Source organism: Podarcis raffonei, chromosome 14, assembly GCF_027172205.1.
Source record: "Podarcis raffonei isolate rPodRaf1 chromosome 14, rPodRaf1.pri, whole genome shotgun sequence".
Taxonomy (NCBI): Eukaryota; Metazoa; Chordata; class Lepidosauria; order Squamata; family Lacertidae; genus Podarcis; species Podarcis raffonei.
The window spans coordinates 51,191,365-51,212,276 of record NC_070615.1 but is presented as its reverse complement, the minus strand read 5'-3'; the positions used below and the strand labels follow the sequence as shown (position 1 = coordinate 51,212,276).

General features: G+C 48.1%; 1 protein-coding gene across 5 annotated transcripts in view; it reads right to left on the bottom strand.

Annotated features, from left to right (window-relative positions):
- Window positions 1–20,912, bottom strand: part of SDK1 (sidekick cell adhesion molecule 1) — a 589,097-nt gene that overhangs the window by 26,664 nt on the left and 541,521 nt on the right. For all 5 annotated transcript variants that reach the window (XM_053365834.1, XM_053365835.1, XM_053365836.1 and 2 more), the window contains exons 37-41: window positions 12,507–12,622; window positions 9,125–9,311; window positions 7,433–7,570; window positions 4,328–4,489; window positions 3,269–3,394 (exon numbers count right to left, since the gene is read on the bottom strand). In XM_053365834.1, the coding sequence (XP_053221809.1) occupies window positions 3,269–3,394; window positions 4,328–4,489; window positions 7,433–7,570; window positions 9,125–9,311; window positions 12,507–12,622 (729 nt within the window). The remainder of the gene's footprint in view (window positions 1–3,268; window positions 3,395–4,327; window positions 4,490–7,432; window positions 7,571–9,124; window positions 9,312–12,506; window positions 12,623–20,912) is intronic.

The window sequence follows — 20,912 nt, the reverse complement described above, 5'->3', positions numbered from 1 at the left end:
CAAGAGCGCGATTTCACGGACAATTAGTCAGGTGCTCTGGGCTGAAGCAAACTGCCAGTCAACCCACAGAGGCTCCTAGACCTGATGGTGTGCAGGCCACTAACAGATGCCTGCCAGGCTAGAGCAGGAGATGGGGGCAGCTGGAGAGCCCTCTCTTGCACACGCACCACCAGGGATTTCCCTGCCCTGCTTTTTGGGGTCGGAGAGACTGTGCTGTAAATGTCGCTCCCCCTGCCGCCCCAGAAGGGCCCGACAAGAACTGGGGTTAATTTGTTTTTAAGGAGGAAAGGCTGAGTTTATGGCACAGACCAGATGCCAAGCGAAGGCTGGCAAACTCTTGATGTGCTGCCAGAGGGTGGGACAAGGCAGGGATGGGGGGGTGGCCGTTGTGGCACAGGGATGAGGCAGAGAGGCAGAGACTTTGCATTTGACTGGCTCTTGCTGGTTTGCATCCACGTTCGAGATGGAATAAGTGGAAGCAATGAAATAGGGGGGTTGTGCCAACAGGCACTCTTGGTTGCTACTTCACTGGAGCCTCACCAAAGCCAGGGCATTTTTTTAAAGCTGTAGCAGGTCATGGTCATCAACCCATTGGGTGGAATGGAAGGCTGCTGGCTGGGTTCCTTAGCCACCTCCACAATGGATCGATACCTCTTGGTCCTGTTGTCACAACTAACAATACCCCGCACTGCAGGGGTTTGAGTCCCTTTCAACTCTACAATTCTATGATCCTCTGATATTCCCTTACTTCTGGGTTGGCAATCAGAGACTGTCACCTTTCACTGCTGGATATTGGCAGTAAAGAATTGCTTGCAGTTCTGATCCTGCGCCTTCTAGCTGTTGGAGCAGGTCCAGCAATCTGGGGCAGGAGCGGCTGGTACTTCTCAGGGGGCTGCATCTGGCCCTGCCCTTCTGTATTGCCCCTTCTGCCCCAGCTGTAAGGTTTTCTTACTTGGCTGGCTGGTGATCAGTAGCAGGAAAAATTTCTGGTGGAGGCATCAGACCTCAGTTTGAGGTTGTTTTTTAAAAAAACACCTTCATCTGTTTGTTTTCTGTCTTTTAAAATATGCTTGCCCAGCCAGATTCTCTGGAGTTGGGTGAGCTCAAACAAACAAACCAACAAATAGGCATAGCTTGAGGGCTTTCTTTAAAAAAAAATAGTATGGCAAAGGACCCCTTTGATAGTGAGAAAAACACTGAACGCTTGTCAGGTAGAAGCAACTGGAGGTAACACCCAGCATGGTTTCGCAGTGCATTTTCAGTTCCCTGGCTGAGAGCTACAGCAGCAGTTGGGAGGAGGAAAAAAAGAGAGAATGCAGCATTTAACGTTTAGGGTAATGAGGCCTATAATAGATGACAGCTGAGATGTGGAACCCTAAGGTAATGGTAAGTTGTTTAAATATTGACAAAGTGCTCACGCTTTTCATTTGCTTATTAAGACGCCTTGATTGTGGTTGCACAAACACAGAGGTCCTTCCCCCCCCCCCCGGGGTTTTATACACAAAGAGAGCTGGTCTGGGTCAGCCATTTGCCTCCCGCTCAGGGCGACACATCGCTGTCCAGGAGCAAAGATGCAGCAAAGGTGCAGCATAATCTCCAGCGTTAGTTGTAGAGCAGTGACTCAGGGAGGGGAACCGTTGCCTCTTCTCTCCGGCTGAGCTCTGAACTCGGAAAGAGAGAAACTCTACACAAAAGCGCAGGAGGGGCAAAACTGAGCGAGATGCAGAACGTTTTAATGAAGCCGAAGCGTGTGTGAAATAAGCCAGAGATCCAATTATTATCCTCCCCTTGCCTGGATCGCATTTCACGCTCTCTGCAGATTCTGCCTGAAAGGAAGAATAGGAATCCCAGCGCACAAACAGCCTCGTTTGTTTATTATGGCGGCATGAACGGGATTAAAATAATCTGTGGGAGAATTAAGAGACTCAGTTGTTAGGCCCAGCGAGGGGCTCTCTCTTCCTATGCACTCCTCGCCCAGTCTGTTTGCAGATGCAGTGGAGTGGGTCCAGGCTGCACAAAGCTGTGCTAATGTAACTGAGAACCTCACTGGAAGGACTGTCTCAACTGTCTCCAAGTGAGACGACGCACGACATACCAGCAGGTCTGGCACAGAGAATGGATACAGCGTTGAACAATGGATATGACCCAGGAGGGCCAGAGGAAGCTGCCAAGATTTTGCAGATGATGGAAGGCCCAGCCCAGGACGTTTTGTCGCTTTGGGCTAAACAGAAAATGCCTCTATTTCTGCCCACCACCATAGCTGTGCATGGAGAAGGTGGAGGGCAGGTAGGTGCAGAAGAGGCAGCAGAGGAGGCCACATCTGCTGCCTGAGGCAACTGCCTCACCTCGCCTCATGGGTGGCCTGGGCTCTGGTGCAGCAGAACCTTCTCCTTTTCAAACCTTGTTGAAATGATTGAAAACTGAGCAAGGAGAACACAAGAAGAGCCATGCCGGATCCGCCAATGGCCCATCTAGTCCACCATCCTGTTTTTGCAGTGGCCAACCAGATGCCTCAATGGGAAACCCACACACAGGATCCAAGCACAAAAGCCCGCTCCCCTCCTGTGGTTTCCAGCCACTGGCATTCAGAAGCATTGCTGCCTCCAACTGTGGAGACAGAGCAGAGTCACCAAGGCTGGTAGCCAATGAGAAACCTTTTATCCACAAGCTTCCTTCTTCCTGGGTTATGTCACCTAAAGACCTGCAAGGCAGGGCTGGCACTTAGCCTCCCTTGCAACTCAGGAGAATCTGCCCTGAGCAGGAAGGAATCGTGGCTCCAAGCCAGGAGAGGAGCTATTCCAAATGGTCGCAGCTAAGGTGCCGTCCTCCTAGCAGGAGGCAGGCCAAAGTGAGGGCTCGTCCACACTGCCAATTGCCATGTGCTGAAAAGCATGGGTCTGAGGGGTTTCCCCCTTGCCCTGCTCCTTTCCCCAGGGAAACTCACTCTTTGGTGCTAAATTGGAGCAGACATCAATCTGGAGAAAACCTGAATTTCCAGTTGTTCCGACTGAACGCTAAAGAGCGGCTTTCTCTGAGGCAAAGCAGTGGCACAAGAAGCAGGGTGGGGAAGCCCTAAATCTCACCCCAGAGAACATGTGGGGTCAAGTGTGAAAGGAGAAATCATCCAGATGTCAATGTTTTGGAGCTTGTCAAAATGTGATAAGATATTACCCCCTCCCCAACTTTCCGTGCCCCCACCCCACCCCAGACCATGTTTTTTAGGGATCAGATGATCTGCACACTCTCTTTCTCCATTTCTGTGGCCTACCTGATGGTCTGGTTTCTATGATGTAGCCAGTCGTGGGTCGGCTTCCTGCAACTCCCTCAGTCCAGTATAAAGTCAGTCCAGAGGCTGTTTTTGAAACCAGCACGTGCTGAGGGGAACCCGGGGAGCCTATAGGGAGGGGTGAAGTGGAGAGAGCAAGCATGAGGCAGGGTGAAAGGAACATCCATTTCTACCATGTGGTCCAGTCACTTTGGAGAGATGAAAAATCAGGAAGCCTCTGGCAAACAGATGCCTCTTTCGAGAAGAGAGTTACCTGGTGCAGCTACTCTGTTCTCGACTCTCCCATTAACAGGCTCTGCACCACCCAGGCTGGGTCATGCCATGAGCAGACAGAACAACCCTGTGCTCACTGTGGGAAGACAACTGCACTGTGGAGCCTGGACCGGTGCGTCATGAAGGCCACTGCCCATCTCTGCCAAATGGCCTCCTGAGAAACTCAGACTCCCTTAGAAAAAGGGGCCAGATCATTTCCAAGCCTTCACAGCTACAAAGATTTGATTGAATGCACAGGATAACTGTTGAGGAGCCAGGAGCCAGAAAGCTGGAGGATTTATTTGTTAATTTCCCCCCCAATTTTCAGTGGCAGGGATTCAGAGTCCTACTTAGGTCTGCCATCTTTGTTAGTAGCAGTGCCAGAATATGCAAAAATAATAAGAATAACCCAGTATTAATGCAAAATATGCAAATTTGCCTAATTTATACAGGTTGTGGAATTCAGGGTTTTTTTGGTGGGAAGGGAGGGATGAATCCAAAAACCACAGTAAAGTGAGGACCCGATTGTCAGTTGGGTGTAGTTTGGGGAAAATGACCCATGCGGTAGGGTCCCCTCCCAACTAGTCTGTGGGCTGAGGCCTCTTATGTAGAGACACCTGGATACTGCCACTGTCTGAAATCATGCCTTGCCGCTTAACTTTCTCCTGGCTTGAAAATGCCTTTTGAACACCTTCCTTGCTGCTGGGTGCTGCGTTAATGCAATGGGCTCTGTTCGGTCTCCCCCCTCTTGCCTCCCTCGCCTTGGCATGTTCCTCGTGTCTCACTTACCCTCTGCTGGCCCAGCTGTGATGTTGGCTTGCAGCTCTGGCCCATAGGTGATGGTCTTGGCTTGTACTCGGAACAAGTAGGTCATGCCCTTGGTGAGGTCTCTGACTTTCAGCCACCGCTGCCAATTCCCATTGATACCCACGGTCACCACTTTGCTCACCCCTGGAACAGAGCCATCCAGATGGGGGGCGGGGGGGGGGAATAAAAAATAAGACAAGAGTGTTAAATGTATTAACAAGAAAAGAGGGAGGCAGTGGAGCAGTGGAGCTTATCCTGTCTAGATTACCAGTGAAAATTATCTAGCCATTTGCTAAGGAAGAATTTCTTACAATTAGTGGGAATTTAAGGAGCGATAATGGCCAATTTTCAGCACAGATAAGTGTAATTAGACTTTAAGCTTGATAAGTGGGCACCAAGAAGGGGGGGGGGAATCTTACAGCGCAATTGGGAAATTACCAAGAGGCTGGAGACTACCTCACTAATTACATTAGGATGGAGGAAAGAGGTGAGTTTAGGGGATTGTAAGCAGTAGCTCATTCAGCCCAGCTTGTCTTCACCCGGGGCCTCTGGGCCAATCATTCTTTCAAATCACTCCTGGGGAAAATAAATTCACCAGGCCAAACCTCTGTTGACCAATGCCTCATCCATGGACAGCAAAGCAACAGGAGTGAAAATCTTCTGACCTTTCAGACTGGATTAATTTATTCATGTTCAATTTAACCCCCCACCCACCCCCGTGGAAGAGGAAGGTGAATGGAGCCTAGGTAAGTCCCCCCCCCACAAGGATCTTTGTTTGAATTTGCCTGTGAATAATTCAGATGCATAACCCGCTGACGTAGTTGTGTTAACATTTCCCACAGGTAGGTGCTGTGTTGGAGTCAGGCCTTTCAGTGAGGAATGGGTATAAAGGGATAATACGAAAACGCAAGAATGTTAAGACCTGCCACACTGAGTTGCAGCCTTGGGTGCTGCCTGGGGCATCTGTTAGGACGAGCATGGAGCCTCTTTGGGCTGCCTCTTTGCTTCAGAGCTGAGTTCAAGGTGCTCACCTTGGTGTCTGGAGCCCTAAATGACTTGGGCCCCAAATACCTGCAGGAGAACCTCCTCCCTATGTGCCAGTCAGGCTGTTATGATCTGCAGCAGGAGAGTTCTTCTTAGGGTGCCATTGAAGGTGTGGGGGGTGATGACTTGAAACCAGCCTTCTCTGCAATGACTTCCAAAGCTGTGGAATTCCCTCCCTATAGGGAAGAGTCAGGTGCCCATCTCTTGATAGCTTTAGATGGCCACCTCTTTTCCTCGGTCTTTGATGGCTAAACTATTATTGTGTGTCCCTTGTGAATACCACCCCAGATTTCATCACTTCAATTCTGTGATTTTCTGGGTTAAGGTGGCTGCAAAAGGATTTTTTAAAAATCAAAGAACATGGAAATGAGCACTAGACATGTGCTATTTTCCAATAGTTTTCTAAAAGTGGCTGTTATGTCGTGCAAAAGCCCAAAGGCAATGGAGAAATTAACAGGGAAACATCGGAGAAATGGAATAAACTGTTGTGTGAATGTAGTCTATGTGTGTCCCGTCCACTCTAGTGGGTGGGGAATGGTGTGATGAAGTCACACTGCGTGCTGCCATCCCCTCTCCTCAGTGAGTAGTTTCCAATCCTCCCTCAGTTCCAGCCCCCAGCAAAACACCACCACTCATGTCAAAAAACCAAATCAAACTGCCCCCACAATGTGCTTCAGTATGTCCACAGTTGGGCAAATTGCAGTATCCATGGATTGCGAAAATCTGAAATAAATGGGTGGAAAGAGCAGGTTGCCACTTGGATGAGGACAATGCCATGTGGGGGACATGAAAAATGTGCTCAAGGAGGAAGCACTCTATCCATTCTAAACTGCTGTGTGCACACAGCCTTGATTCTTGTGTCTAAGCATCTTTTCTCCTTCTGGAATGTCTCTAGTGTTTTAGATTTTAAGCCTGAGAGCTTAAGGTCTATAGGCTACATTTATTTTCTGCAGAGGCAATACAGGCGGCAAAGAAGGCCCTCTTCACCGTCGCTATCGCCACTTGCTAGGCTCGACGTTGAGCTCTAACCTGTGTTCAGTCCAATTCAGAATGAGTTTTCCATCTGAATCGGTCCCATCTCCCTGCAGTGGGGAAGGGCTGCGGAGATGGCCAGTTGCCTGGAGTTTTAAAGGTGATTTTAAGAGTGGCATAATAGTAGTTTCTTTAAAAAAAATATTTTCAATCTCTTGAAAAATGCTTTTTTTCCATATTACATTTGCCTTCCTGACTGCTGTATTATATTCAAAGTTTCCTGAAAAGTGCCAAACTCCTTGGACAACGCAAGAGTTCATTTAAAATCTGACAGAAGCTGGTTGGATCAAACTTTTCAGAGCACATTACATCTGCCATGCTATCATCCATCTCTTTAGTTTATTACTGAGTTATATTAAAGATATTTATCTCAGCTTTTATTGGCTAAATCTAAAGAAAGAAAGAAAAGAAACAAGTCTAGTTCAAATTTTCTTTCTAATTAATATTTTAATTCAGAGACATGTTATTGTTCAAATGCCCAACAGAGGAAAATCACACTGGACATCACCCAATGTCTCCGGAGGGGGTGTTATTTAACTGATCAGAGAAATTAGAGATGAAGAAGACCTCCCCCCCCCAATAATGCACATTTCAAGCTGTTTTAGAGCAAGCTGTGAAAAACAGCTGCAGGGTTCTTTGTTGTCATCTGTGACTCAGGTTAAAAGCAACATCCCATAAACATTCAAGAATCCATAAACAGGGACTGCAAGTGAAAGTCACCTGAGCAGAAAAAAATCTCAACAGAAAAGAACTCCGGGTGGGCCCCACTTCTTTGGGGGTCTCTAGAAATGGGGGGGGGAGAAATACAGAGAGAGATACAATGAAAAATTAAAGCTGGATCAACTCTTTTGAATGCATGTTTCTCCATCCATGATGTCATGGCAAACCACAGTTAATGGAGATGTACAAAGGGGTGGGTGGATATGTACTGTATATTGGGAGACCAGACACACAACTGCAATGTGCAGTGTTCCCCAGTTGGGCACACTGATCTCTCCTGGGCACTCTTACCTTGCACTGGGGCCAAAGGCTCATAGATCACCCGGTAACCCTGCAGAAGGCCATTGGCTGCAGCTGGTTCCCCCCAAGACACGTTGACGGTGGAGCAAGTGATTTCTGAGAAAGCCAGGAAGCTGGGGACACTTGGAGCTGAAAGACGGATGAACATCAGCAGAAACACTTAGGGGCAGGAAGATGGCAGCTCCCCTTCCAGCCCATGACATTGCTCATAATCTACGGCTGCGCACACATTACTGGTCGTTCTTTTTCTCAGTTTGGATCAAAGATGGTTTGGGGGGTAGATAAAAGATGGACATGAACTAAACCAGCATACACGGCCGTGTCTGTGGCATGTCAGATGGGAACGTGGCCTACGGCAGAATCCTCTTTGTAGTCTAGTCTGCTTCAGTGCCTTTTGCAGCAGTAATTTTAGTTAGAAGATCCCAAAGCACCACCTCTTTTTTTTATAAAAAAAAATCCATTAATCTCACTTGCCAAGTGAAACTGCCTTGCGACTGTTCAGTGCTTGACATCTAAAGGTCTAAAAACCTTGCTCCCTTTCTGTATTTGGAGGCCTCAGAACATTGGGGGGGGGGGGAACCAACAGCTCTCCTGAAGTCCTTGGACCACAGCTCCCATCTGCCCTAGATCAACAAAGCCAATAGTCAGGAATGATGGGAGTTGGAGTTCATGACATCTGGAGAGCCACCGATTTCCTCTCTGCTGTCTTAGAAGGAAGGAAAATAAATAAATAAATAAATAAATAAATAAATAAATAAATAAATAAATAATAAATAGCTAGCCTTATGCGGGCACACGCTGAGGCTCCAGTACTTTAGCCACCTCATGAAAAGAGAAGAGTCCTTGGAAAAGACCCTGATGTTGGGAAAGGTGGAGGGCACAAGGAGAAGGGGACGACAGAGGACGAGATGGTTGGACAGTGTTTTCAAAGCTACGAACATGAGTTTGGCCAAACTGCGGGAGGCAGTGGAAGACAGGAGGGCCTGGCGTGCTGTGGTCCATGGGGTCACGAAGAGGCGGACATGACTAAACGACTAAACAACAACAACAATGCAGGCAGAGCTGTAGCAGTATAAACGTTTGTTGTTGTGGGCTGTGGGTGGGTTTGATCAGAAGTGCTCTGGCACAGTCTGCTACATGTTTGACATGTGTAGCCTCAATCTGTGCAAAAATTATGAAGGCCACTCGTCCTAGGAGTGGATGTCAGATCAATGTGATCTCAACCCCCCACTGCACGTAGAATGGGTGTCTGGAATGACGGGTGTATAGCTCTAAGGCAGCCTTTGCCAATCTTGTGGCTTCCATAAGTATTGACCGAGAATTCCCATCTGTCCTAGCCACTGGTGGGCAGCGGATTGGCAAAGGAAGCTTGAGGAGGCCTCTGATGCCCCATTGCCCATGTGCAATGGGACATCAGAAGTAGTTGGGTAAATGCCCCCCAAAATGCTGTGTAATATCGGAGAGCATTCGGCTTTGAGGACAGGGCAGGAGTCAGACATTCTGGAAAAGGTCCTGGGTTATTGAGGCAGGCTTCATCCTTATGTCTGGTCGTTATGACATTCCAAGGATGTGTGGCTTTGGCAGCCTTCTATTTAAAACCCAGAGGGGAACACACAGAGTTGGAGGTCATGCAATAGAGGTTCCGGCTTCACCATGCTTCATACATGGCAGTGGCATCCTTACCCGCCTGGTGGGTCCTGCCTTGCCCAGGGCTGCTCTTTGGACCATCGCCTGCTGCGTTGAAAGCAGAGATGCAGATCAAGTACTTAGAGTAACTGGTGAGGTTCTTCAGCCGAATGCTTGTCTCCGGGTGGAAAAGGACCTTCACTTTTTCCGTGTCATTCTGACTCTCCTCCTGCCAGTAGTAAACCTAATTGGAAGACAAGGGGTTACTTAATGTGGATTTTTACCCTGCCTCTCTAAAGTTGCCATCTGTTTCTCTGCTGCCTCTAACTCACCCCCCACAACATGTTATAAATTAATGATTTTTGAACCTCTTTCTCTCTCTCTGCTGTGTCCATTGGACTTCCGGTAAGGAGCAAATAAAATTCGACATAGTTTGAAGGAAATGGAAAGGTGGAAAGCAGGAGAGAAGTGTCTTCCTCCCTCTCTCATCCCATAATGATTGTGGTCATCTATTGAAACTGAGCAGCAAGAGATTCAGGCCAGGCAAAAGGCGTAACTGATTTATGGAATTCTAGCTGCAAATTAATATAAGAACACCAGAAGAGCTCTGCTGGATCAGTCCAATCCCCCATCTAGTCCAGTCTCCTGTTCTCACAGTGGCCAACCACATGCGCTCTCCCATCTGTGGTTTCCAGCAACTGGTATTCAGAAGCTTTGCTGCCTCCAACTGTGGAATCACCATTGCTAGTCATCATTCACAGTCCTCTCCTCTGGGAATTTGTCCAATGCTCCTTTAAAGCCATCCAAGCTGGTGGCTATCATCACTTCTTGTGGGAGTGAGTGGCACAGCTCAACTATGCACTGTGCGAATTGCCGTCCTGAATCTTCCAACATTCAACTTCCAAGATGTAGCTTTAAGATAAGATTAGGCAAATTTGTGGAGGAGAAGAGGTCCAGCCATGGCTATTACTAGCCACAAGGAGAACAGCCTTTACCAAAGGTGTCATGGGCTTTGAAGACACTCGAACTCAGGATGTGGGTCCAGAATTGGCATCCACAGTCACTTACGGACTCATTGTTAAAACCGTGTTTATGGAAGACAACCTTACTCGGCTATGAGGGATCGCCAAAGAAGAAGAAGAATTACTAGCCACAAGGGTTCTGCATATCAGTGAGGGGGGGGGGCAACTCAAGGTGGGGCTACTGCGCAGCCACCCTGCTTGGGTGCTTCTCAGGATGCACCTGGTTGCCATGGAGACAAGGATGCTCTCTTAGATGTACCCCTAGGTCTGGTCTCATGACCATGCCACATCTGTGGCCTTGTCAGTGCCTGGTGGAAAAACTGCAGACACTCTCTTCTCCCCCTAACGACACCCCAGCAGGAACCCCACCTTGGCTGTGGGACAGCCACAAATGGGTGTAACAGTTAATTGATCCTCTCCTGCACAAACTGGGAGCCTGACCGAGAGCCCAGCCAAGACTCTGCCTTGGTGCTACGAGCCAAGCGATTAGAACAGCCTGTGCACAAACAAAAGCGGAAAGCACACAAATTGTTATAGCAGGTAGCTTGCTCCTGCCAAGAGGCGATGCCAGATCATTTCCATTGGCTCAGCTTCGCTCCATTTGCTGCTCTGACACACAGGTGGGGGGGGGGGGAATGAGCCAGGCAACGAGCGCCAGCCAAGTCGCAGGGCTTGCAAGCAGCAGGCTGCTTGTGGCCTCTCAAAGCGACAGAACTGCAACAGAGCCACGGCCAAGTGGCTAGAGCATCGGACTAGGACCTGGGAGAGGCCTGGGTTCGAATCCCCACTTGCCTGTGACGATCACTGGATGACCTTGGGGGCCCGTCACTGCCTCTTCGTATAGTCGACCTCACAGGGGTGTTGTGAGGATAAATTGAGGGTAGAGACCTATTTATGCCAACTTAAGCTCAGTGTGGGGGGAAAAGTTGGGAAATAATTAATTAATTAAGGACCTAGGAGACCTGGGTTCAAATCCCCACTCGGCTGTGAAGCTTGCTGTGTGACCTTAGAAGCCAGTGATGGTCTCTCTCAGCCTAACCTACCTCACAGGGATGTTGTGGGGATTAAATAAGTAGGGTGAGAAACACGTACACCACCTTGAGCTCCCAGGAAAGAAACATGGGATGCAAATGCAATAAATAGTATTAAATATAAATAAAGAAGAAATATTGAGTATGATCCTAGATCTAGCGCCACTAATGGATATACAGGTGGCAGCCATGAGTGTGCCCACCCGGTGGCGTAGGAAGGGGGGTGCGGTGGGTGTGGGCTGCTCCAGGTGTTATCACAGAGGGGGGTGACTATGGGGCCTGGCCTGCAGTGCACCCGAGTCACACGTCTCTCCTGGGGAGTGACGCGGTGGCTCGGGCACCAGCAGGCTCCGAAACGGCAACATGGGGCTGGCTGACTTTGTGGAGGTTCTGTGCAGCATGCTCTGCCCTGGCTTGCCCCTGTTGGGATTCCATTCCACCCTTTGCTGCAGACATGGGATTGTTGTGTGTCACATGTCTGTTTACATTCCAGCACAGATTGATGGCATGAGCAGAACTTCCGCTCTGTAACGCTTTTGTTTTTAGTCTCTCTCCGAGAAGACGGCAAGGAGAGATGCCATGTTTTCTTTGTCCTGATTTATGTATAATAAATGCGTAGTTTAGTATGTGTTTACAGCCTCAAGCCTCTTCTGTTGTGCAGCTTACACTGATGAGTAAAGTGTGCACAAGTCTGCAAGCTTGAGTCACTGATCACGTCGGAGCAGAGGTCGAGGGATCTCCGTAGCGGCAAGGCTGAAGGGAGATGCTCCAGCTGGGGCCGAGCCAGCTGGCCTTTCGACCCCCCCAATTCTGACAGCTCCGCCCTCCAGTGCAGGGTATTTGTACTGCCCTGGGTGCCCGAGCAGCTAGCTATGCCGCTGTGCCCACCCCACCCCCAGCTGGGGCTGGCATACCAGCTGCTCCCTTCCTGGACAAGGAGGAACTGGCCCCAGTCTCTGCTCTGCCATTATCCAGATCAGATGTGCCACACTGCAATGGTAATCTCCAAGTCCTGTGCAAAGACTTACGACTGAAAAGGCACAAAAGGAAAAAAGGGATTGAGGAAAAATTCCATTTATCAGAGCTAATTGTTGGAGAGAGTCTAAATCCATCATCGTGGCTCGAGTTGGTCAGATACCAGTTGTTGGGGATCTGCATGTTGCTCATGCACTTTCTTTATGATCTTTGTGATTCTAAGTCACTGCAAGCTGCCTGTTGCAGGCGCCTCTCTTCTTGCATCAGGGTCATGCACATGTGAAGTGACCTGGCTGCAGCAGAGAGGAATAGCCGGCCCCCATCTCCATGCCCAAGTCTTATGGAAGCTGGAAATATTAATGACAATAGGAAGAAGATTTGCAGTAGTGGACACACACACAGAGCACTTGCCTTGTAGCCTTGGATATTCCCATTCTGGCTGTCGACCGGCGGAGGGTCCCAGGCAACTTCTAGCTGGCTTGCGGAGAGGGCACTTATCTGGATGTTCTGGGGCGGCATTGCTGGTGCTGGAGGAAGAGAGAAGAGGGGAACAGAGAGGGCAGAGAAGGAGAAGGAGAAGTGAATGTCAGAGCTGGCATCTTGAGTTGGGAGGGGGGATTCAGGCTGCGGAGGGGGCGAGTTATTGCGTTATTGTTCTTATTTTGATTTTATAGATTGTGATTTTATTCTGTGAACCACCCTGACACCTCCGGGTATAGGCTGGTATAATTAATAATAATAATTATAATAATAAGAAGGCACACAAGTTGTGTTCCCCAGAAGCTGCTCTTGCCTCTTACAAAGTCTTTGGAAACCTTGCCCACTCCTTTAAACAAACAGAGTGTTGAAAGCAGCAAACACATTCTGCACCAAAAGTGCACGCAGAATGCTTTTAAAAGCAGGAGGCAATGCATTCAGAATGAATTAAAGGATGCAGAGAGAGCGCTGTCTGCATCATGGGGCGGCCCCTGAATTGAGGAATTCATTTTGCACAAAGGTCTCCTCGAACACTTGCCTCGAACACTCCTCAAAGAGCTGTAACACTTTCTGCTGGGGGCTTGCATTGAACAGGGAGGGATAACAAATAGGGGATTGGATGCTGCCTGGCTGTTCTGTTTTTATTGTGTGTGTTTTGTCAATTTCAGGCAATAGTTCACCCAACCCTTCAGGACAGGATTGCTGCAATGCGCTCCAAGAGGGGCTTCCCTTGAACTTGAAGCGAGTGCAGAATGCTGCAACACAATTGCTGACAGAAGTGAGGCCATGCCAGCACATAACACTTCTGCTCAGAGAGCTGCACTGGTCGCCACTTTGCTACTGGTCCAAGTTCAAGGTGTTGCTATTAATGTTTTGGGATCAGTTTACGTATATGATCGCCTTACCCCACAGGGGCCCACTCGACTGTGCTGATCTGCTGAACCGGCATAGTTACAAGTGGCACATAATATTTGCGCTGAACTTGCAAGAAATAAATCCTTTAATGTGGCAGCACTTACACTTTGGAACTCCCTGCCTACTGACATCAGGCAGGTGCCTTCACTGAACTTGTTTCGGGGTCTGCTTAAAACTTATTGTTTCTGCAAACCTATCCAGACATTACATGTGCTTTATGACTGTTTAGCTACTGTTGTTTTAAGCATGTTTTGAATATTTTAAAATAGCTTTTCTGTTTTTTATCAATAAGCCTAAAGTTTTATCTCATATATATATATATATATATATATTGAAAAGTACTTAAGAGGCATGAGACTAAGTGTTCTTCCATACCAAATGAAAGAAAACCCCCACACTTAGAAAGCTAGGGAGAAAACTCCTAGCCTAGGCTTTTCCGTTGACTTGCTAGCTTTCTGTGCACAGGGATGTGATTTCCTGGGGGAGAATTCCATCACAGCAGACGCAGCCCTGGTCTGAAACAGTATTCTCATCCAGAGTTAGATATCAAACCTGCTGCTTTGGGATACTTGTGTGGCATCCGTAAGACCAGCTGCTCCTTGGGTGCATTTGCTCCTTGCACAAGGGATGGCCTGCTAGCACATCTTTATGCAGACCAGGGCACGGGCAGGGGTGGAGGAAGGGGTGGGCGGTGGGTGCTGTTAGGATATAGTTCCGTTCCAGCTTTAGAACAGGCATGTGGAGTTGTTGTATGTCACATGTCTGTTTACTTCCAGCACAGTCTGCTGGGGACTTCCGTTGTGTATAGCTTTTGCCTATGCTGCTGTTCGCTTGAACACGAAGGAAAGCAGACATGTTTTTCCTTTGTCCTGCTGCTGAATAAATGCTTATAAATATGCTTACATATGCCTCTGTCCGCTACTTCTGTTGCAAAGAGTTCTTATCTCTGCTGGCTTGCGTGCTCAGTCCCTAAAGGTCTCTGAGGCTTGAGTCGCAGTTTTTGATGCTGTTCCGAGAACTGGAGTTTGTCCGGCTGCTGGGCTGGAGCCAGCTGGGGTCCTGCCAATTGCCCCCGTCTCCCCGGACGCATCCCAACAGGTGCAGGCCGCCCCGGGTGTCACCACTGGGGGGGGTCACAAAATGTGGCAGCACTTACCGCAGGGCCTGCAGCGCGCCCAAGCCATGTGTCTCTTCTGGAAGAGAGGCGGTGGCTTTGGTGCACACAGGCTCCACGCTGCCCAAACGGTCCGCCCGCTGTACGGCAGCTGAGTGGGAGGAGGCAGGCAGACTCCGGAGGCCCCGCAGTGTACCCTGCCCCTATGGATGTCTCACCCCTCCCTTGCCCTGCCCCTATGAATGGCTTGCCCTGCCCCTGGGCGTGCCACCCCAGGCGCCTGAGCGGCTTCCTCCAAACCCACTTAAGCCTATTTTGCATTTTTGCTAGGAACTAACTTTTACGGGGTGTCGAAGTGAGACCAGAAAGCAGCAAGCTGCCTGCAGATGGTCTTGTCATAACCTCTGCCCACGGTGCTTGAGAGTTGCTGCCTCCTCCCTCCCCACCCATTTAACAGGCTGCAAATGGAAGCCATAAACTGTTTGCCACCCAAGGAAGGCGAGAGAACCCTCCTTAGTTGCTCTTCCTGAGGCCTTTTTCTTCACGGACAGTGACCTTCGCCAGCTGCGTGGTCGTTATATATTTATATATTTCCGCTCCCTCCTTCTCTCTGGGGTTACGAAATAAAATAGTAATTAACACCCACTCAGCCTGACACCAACTATTTATTTTGTTCTAACTGCGCCGCTTCCGTATTATCGCTGCCCACCCTGCCGTTAATGGAAATGTTAATAACCACAGCCAGGTTGTTGTGACAGATGCTTGGGCTCATTATCAGAAATTCTTATTTACCGCTCCATTAAACGACAGAATCGCACACCCCAAAGAAAAAAGAAAAAAAAAGGAGGAGAAGAAACAATTCAATCAAAACTAACTGGAGGAATTTTATGAGCTGCATTAATAATCCAAAACATAAATAAAGTTGATGGCAGTTTGGGGTGGTTTTTTGTTTTTGTTTTTTGTTTCTTACTGCAGGTCTGCCACTGGCAACTCAGTTGCAAGATAGGACAATTAAAAAGCAAGAGGCAAAATGGAGAATAGCCATTAGACTAGTGCTTAATTAAAACTGATTATCATTATTATTAATAATAACAACAACAGGAATAATGACACAACATTTGCTAAAATCATTCTTAGTTAGACAAGCCTACCCAGAGGTTTACAAAGCAGATGCAAGTTCTAATCTGTTTTTAGTCCATTGTTATTTTAACTTTTTTAAAAAAAGTTTTACATTATTGGTAATTTTACATACTGATAATCTGATTATCTTTTTTTTGTAAACTGCCTTGAGGTGAGTTTTTGTTTTTGTTTTTTTAGAATCAAGCGGTATACCGTGGAACCTCGGAAGTTGAACATAATCTGTTCCGGAAGCACGTTTGACTTCCAAAACGTTCGAATTCTGAGGTGCAGCTTCCGACTGGCTGACAGCTAGGCTTTTTGAAGATCAGAAGCCGCGTCGGACATTCGGGTTCCGAGGAATGTTTGAAAACTGGAACCCGAATGTCTGGGTTTTCGACGTTCGGGAGCCGAAATGTTCCAAAATGGAGGCGTTTGGGAACCGAGGTTTGACTGTATATAAGAAAACCGCACCAACTGTTAACGACTACTGCCTTTCCAAAGGTGCCTGGTGCTCAAGAGAGCGCAAATGAATGTTGCTTCATAAACGGAATCCCTCTAGCTAGAAAAGTCTCTTGTGGATCTCACTGGAAAAATAACTGCAGACAGCAGGTGAGTTGATGGCTGCGCCATGCTGGTCCTATTCAGGCGCTGGGGGAGAAAAGGGTGGCGAAAGGTCCCTCTCGTGGGCCATATGCATTTGTGCCACTAGGATCCTGATAAACTCTGGGGACAGACCAAAGAGATAAATTGGCAGAAAACTGGCAAAAGCTTAATGACATGTCTAAGTTCTTTGCTCCTGCTCTAGGGGGTGGGATGTGTTTGGGGCCTGGCTATGTCTATAGAGGTGAGGCATGGACCCGCTGCACTCTATTAGTGGTTAGAGTTATGTTCTTGTTTATTTATATGCCACCTTTAAGCCCAAACAGTGCCCCCCCAGGTGGTTCACACAGAATAACATACAAATGCAAAATCCAAAGTGTCTGGCTGGGATTTAGGAGACCAGGGTTCAAATCCCACTCAGCCATGAAGCTCACTGAGTGACACTGGAGGCCAGTCACTGCCTCTCTCTGCCCAATCTACCTCACAGGGGTGTTCTGTGGATTAAAGAGGACTAGGAATTGGGAGTTCAAATCCCTCACTTGGCCATGAAGCTCCTCAGTAGTGGACCCTCCAGTCCTGGATTTCAAAGAGCCATCACTATGAAATGAAATTCACCAGAGTGCCATAGAATTTCACAAGGTGCCCTATATTTCATGGTGCTGAAACTCTGTTAAAAACCCACAGAAGCCAAAAGAAGCACTGCAGACCCTCTTGTTCCTGGAATTCTGATCTGGGCCCGGCCACGACTGTGTTCTGGGTCACAAGGCACCAGCTGAAAACCCACATCCAAGTGGATCTACAGTGGATGCTCGGGTTGCAAACATGATCTATGCGGGATGCACGTTCACAACCTGCAGCGTTCGCAACCTGCAGTGGCGCATCTGCACAAGCGCGGGTTGCAATTCGGCGCTTCTACACATGCACAAAGTGTGAGTTAAGGCTTCTGTGCATGCGTGACCCCTGAAACCCGGAAGTAACACATTCCGGTACTTCCAGGTTTCGGTGGGTCCGTAACCTAAAAAAAACGCAACCTAAAGCATCTGTAACCCAAGGTATGACTGTACTGGGAAAATGAAATGCACGTTTCTGTACAGAACCAGCCATTTATGCTAACCTGACAGTGTGTTCAAAAACAACAACAGCTTAACAATTCTTAAGAAATCCTTTGGGACTCCAAAGCATTCGCTTAAATCATGGCGTGGGGAGGGGCAGAAACCCCAGAAGTACAAGCATATCTATGTTAGACATGGAGGAATTAATGGCCTCTCATATCCAAAAGGCACTGGCAATTCCAAGCTATGTGCTCCTTGCTAATCCCTTGCTGTCACACATATGCAAACAGGGCTTGGCGTGGCATTTTTCCTGTGGCTTTAGGTGCCGGTTATCAAGCGTAACAGGTGCAGCAAAGAACCCCGAGGGCCTAAATGATGTTGTTGGCAAGCAAAGAGGCGCCATTTTCGGGGATGCTCTCGTCTTCTGCTTGGGGATATGGCACAGCTTTTTTCCCCTTTGTATCTGGTTGCTACTTGGAGAAGGATTTGCTTTACCTTCCAGCCACAACCCCCTTGATGAATCACTCAAGAGAAAGGAAGAGCAAATAGCAGAAAAAGAGCAAACCGTACAATTAATTAAATTTTTTTTATACATATATAAAGGAATCGCTAACCGTGGCTTTGTAGCAGTGCCAAGAGAACAGAGAGTGCAAAGGCAGGAAATCAATTGGCAGTCCCAGACACACCCCCAGGCACAAACACAGGAGGAGGCTTGTGCCAGAAAGGGGTTGCCTCTGCTGTGCGCTCCGTGGTGGAATGGGAGACACGGGGCAAATCTATGCAGAACTTAGAAATTGCACACACACGCAAAAAAGGAGACTGCAGCTGTAGTTTAGAACTGTTGCAGAAGGAACATGAGCACTGTCACGGACCACAAAGAAGCAACCTAAGTAGATGAAGGTCAGGGTTACATTTTTCAGCAGGGAACAGACGTGCAGCTGTAGCCAGACAGATCTTGTTGTACTCCCATCATCTCAGACCACTGGCCACTGTCCTCCTCACATCCCTCCACCCCAGGACCATGGCCGTCTTACCCATGGGCGCTAGGGGTGCGGGGCACCTGGGCGCGGGGCTCTCAGGGGCACCAGGCTGAGAGTCCGGAGCCTGAGAGTTGAGTCTGGGGAAGAGTCTGCCCTTCGGTCGGAGAGCCGTGGCGGGATCTTCTGCTCTGGGTGGCTCTGCGCCCTGAGTTTGGGGGCGACCAAGCCAGCGAGATGCTGAGGCAGCCAGCTGGCTCCACCCTCCTGTGTGCCTGGGACTAGGCAACTGGGGGGGGCACTGGGCAGATCTTTGCACCCTGGCGCTGCATAGGCTTAAGACAGCCCTGTCCAGGACCTCAGATTTGTTCCTACCATATGGACTAAGACAATGCTAGCTTCCCTATCCCAGCACAGCTATTCCACGTGGCTAGAGTTCAGATCGAAATGAGCTGGCAATTGCATGGACCGTTTCCAATCCATGTAGGACTAAGCTGTGACGGCTGGGACTGAGCTGGGATTTTCTTTCAATTGTGGAGTATATAAATGGTATGAAAGAAATAAAAGAAACAAATAAAAAGGAGGTGATGGGAAAAGACCCTTAGGGCCCAAGACCCCCAAGACCTCTGCCAGGGAATGAAGGTAATGCAGGGAAGGTGGACAAAAATCCCAACCTTGTCTAAGGCAGTATCTGCTATTCCCCTGGAGAGTCTGAATGAATGAATCTTTATTTGTGTCAGCCATTGGCCATAGCAATAAAACAACACTATGATATACAAAGAATAGAACTAAAAAGGCAATTGCATAAAATACATTTTAGGGTTTTGAATCAATAGTCAAATAGTGGACCTTATTCTGATTGCCCCAGCTAAAAACCTTGCAAACTTTGCTGTCACCTGCTCATCTTGATCTGCCAAGAGAAAGGACACTGGGGCAGTGGTTGGGCGACCCGGAATGGACAATAAAAGAGGGGTGATAATCTCATTCCTCAAGTCTTTATAAAGGGTGCAAGCCAGAAGGGCATGCGCCAGTGATTCGGTACTGCCATCCCCTGGAGAGACTGACGTGGAGAGGAGGGCATCTTCTCCTAAGCTGCCTCACTGACATTTTCTCATCAGTCCCTGCCTTGTCAGCCTCCCAAAGGCTAGACACATGATGTATGCCTGGAACATACCGCACACCAGCTTTTTTTGCACACCCCCCCCCCGAAATGTAGCTTTCTGAGAGTTTAGAGCAAAGGGCTCAAGTTGAGAAAGGCAGAGATTAATGCCCATCTCTAACAGGACACAAGCACCTTGCCGATGGCAGGAACAGTCAACCTGGGGTGACGGAGAAATTCAGCTGAGAACAGGCACTTGGCCACGCTCACCTTTTCCTTCAGAGGCTCCGAAGAAGGTGATCAATGACTCTTGGCAGGCTGGGATCCTGCTCTCTTTTTCTTTTTCACTGCCTTCCACAAATGTACAGTTAGGGTTGTCTTTAAATTTCTCTCAGCTACACATCACCACTGTTTTCTCTCTCAGAATTGCCTAGCTAGGAAAGCTGTACATCCCCCCCAAGCCTTCTCCCAAAGAAGAAGAATCCGTTAATGCTGGCTTCTCTCAGATTCTCCATTTTCCAATCTTAAAATTTAATTTGCCCCATTTCTGCTTACGTTTGCCTTTTTTTTTTAAAAAAAAGGAAAGATCAATATGAAAACTTGTATGCATTTTTGCAAGCTGTTTTCCCCAGCATAATGCAATTTTGTTTGTAATTTTCACCGGCATACACATTTTTTACATGCACCTTTCGCTAATACATTCATTTTTATGATGCATGTTTGTACACACTCTGTAGGTGGAGAACTGCATGGTGAGGCTCAGAGAAAGGTGAGCTTTGCAAGGGAGAACTGTGCCTCAGTTTGCATATTGCTTTGAGCAGTGTGAATTTGGTAAGTTCATGCTAAAATGGAACCTGAACAAATTCACCTCCCATCCCTGGGTGCGCTAAGTTGCGTAGGTGTGTCTTTTGGCAGACACTAGATTGCTGGGGCACCCTGATGCTTCTTTCTTGCTTGTAAGAAATAAGCATTCGTACTTAGAGTTTTCTAATCCATGAAGCCTCCCTCAGTTTATAGAAAGGACCCCCACCTCCTAATGAAGAGCCATTTACACAAAGGAGAGAAAGAAGGTCTCTTTTACAGCTTGCTATCTAGATTGATAGTCAAGAGCTAGTCAATGTGTAAATGATTCAAAGAAAGTGAGATGAATTGATGGCTGAATTTCAGCACGTCTCTCATTGATTCTGCAATTGTCCCAGAACTGAGCCTCTATTGTGCAGCCACATCCCTTTTTTTTGCAAATGAGTTTCAGTCCAGTTTTCCTCTAATTTCTCAAAGAGCTGAAATACTCAAGTTTACTTTTCATATAGGAGCAGGAAGGATGATGGTGGTGGTGATGGTGATTTTTCTATAGGTTGCTGCTGGTGAAAGTAGCCCGTTTTTAGGGCAAGAAAGTAGAATCGTTTAAACTGGTGCTTCTCAAGCGATCTGATGTGGTGGACCAAGATTCCCCTCCCACAATGT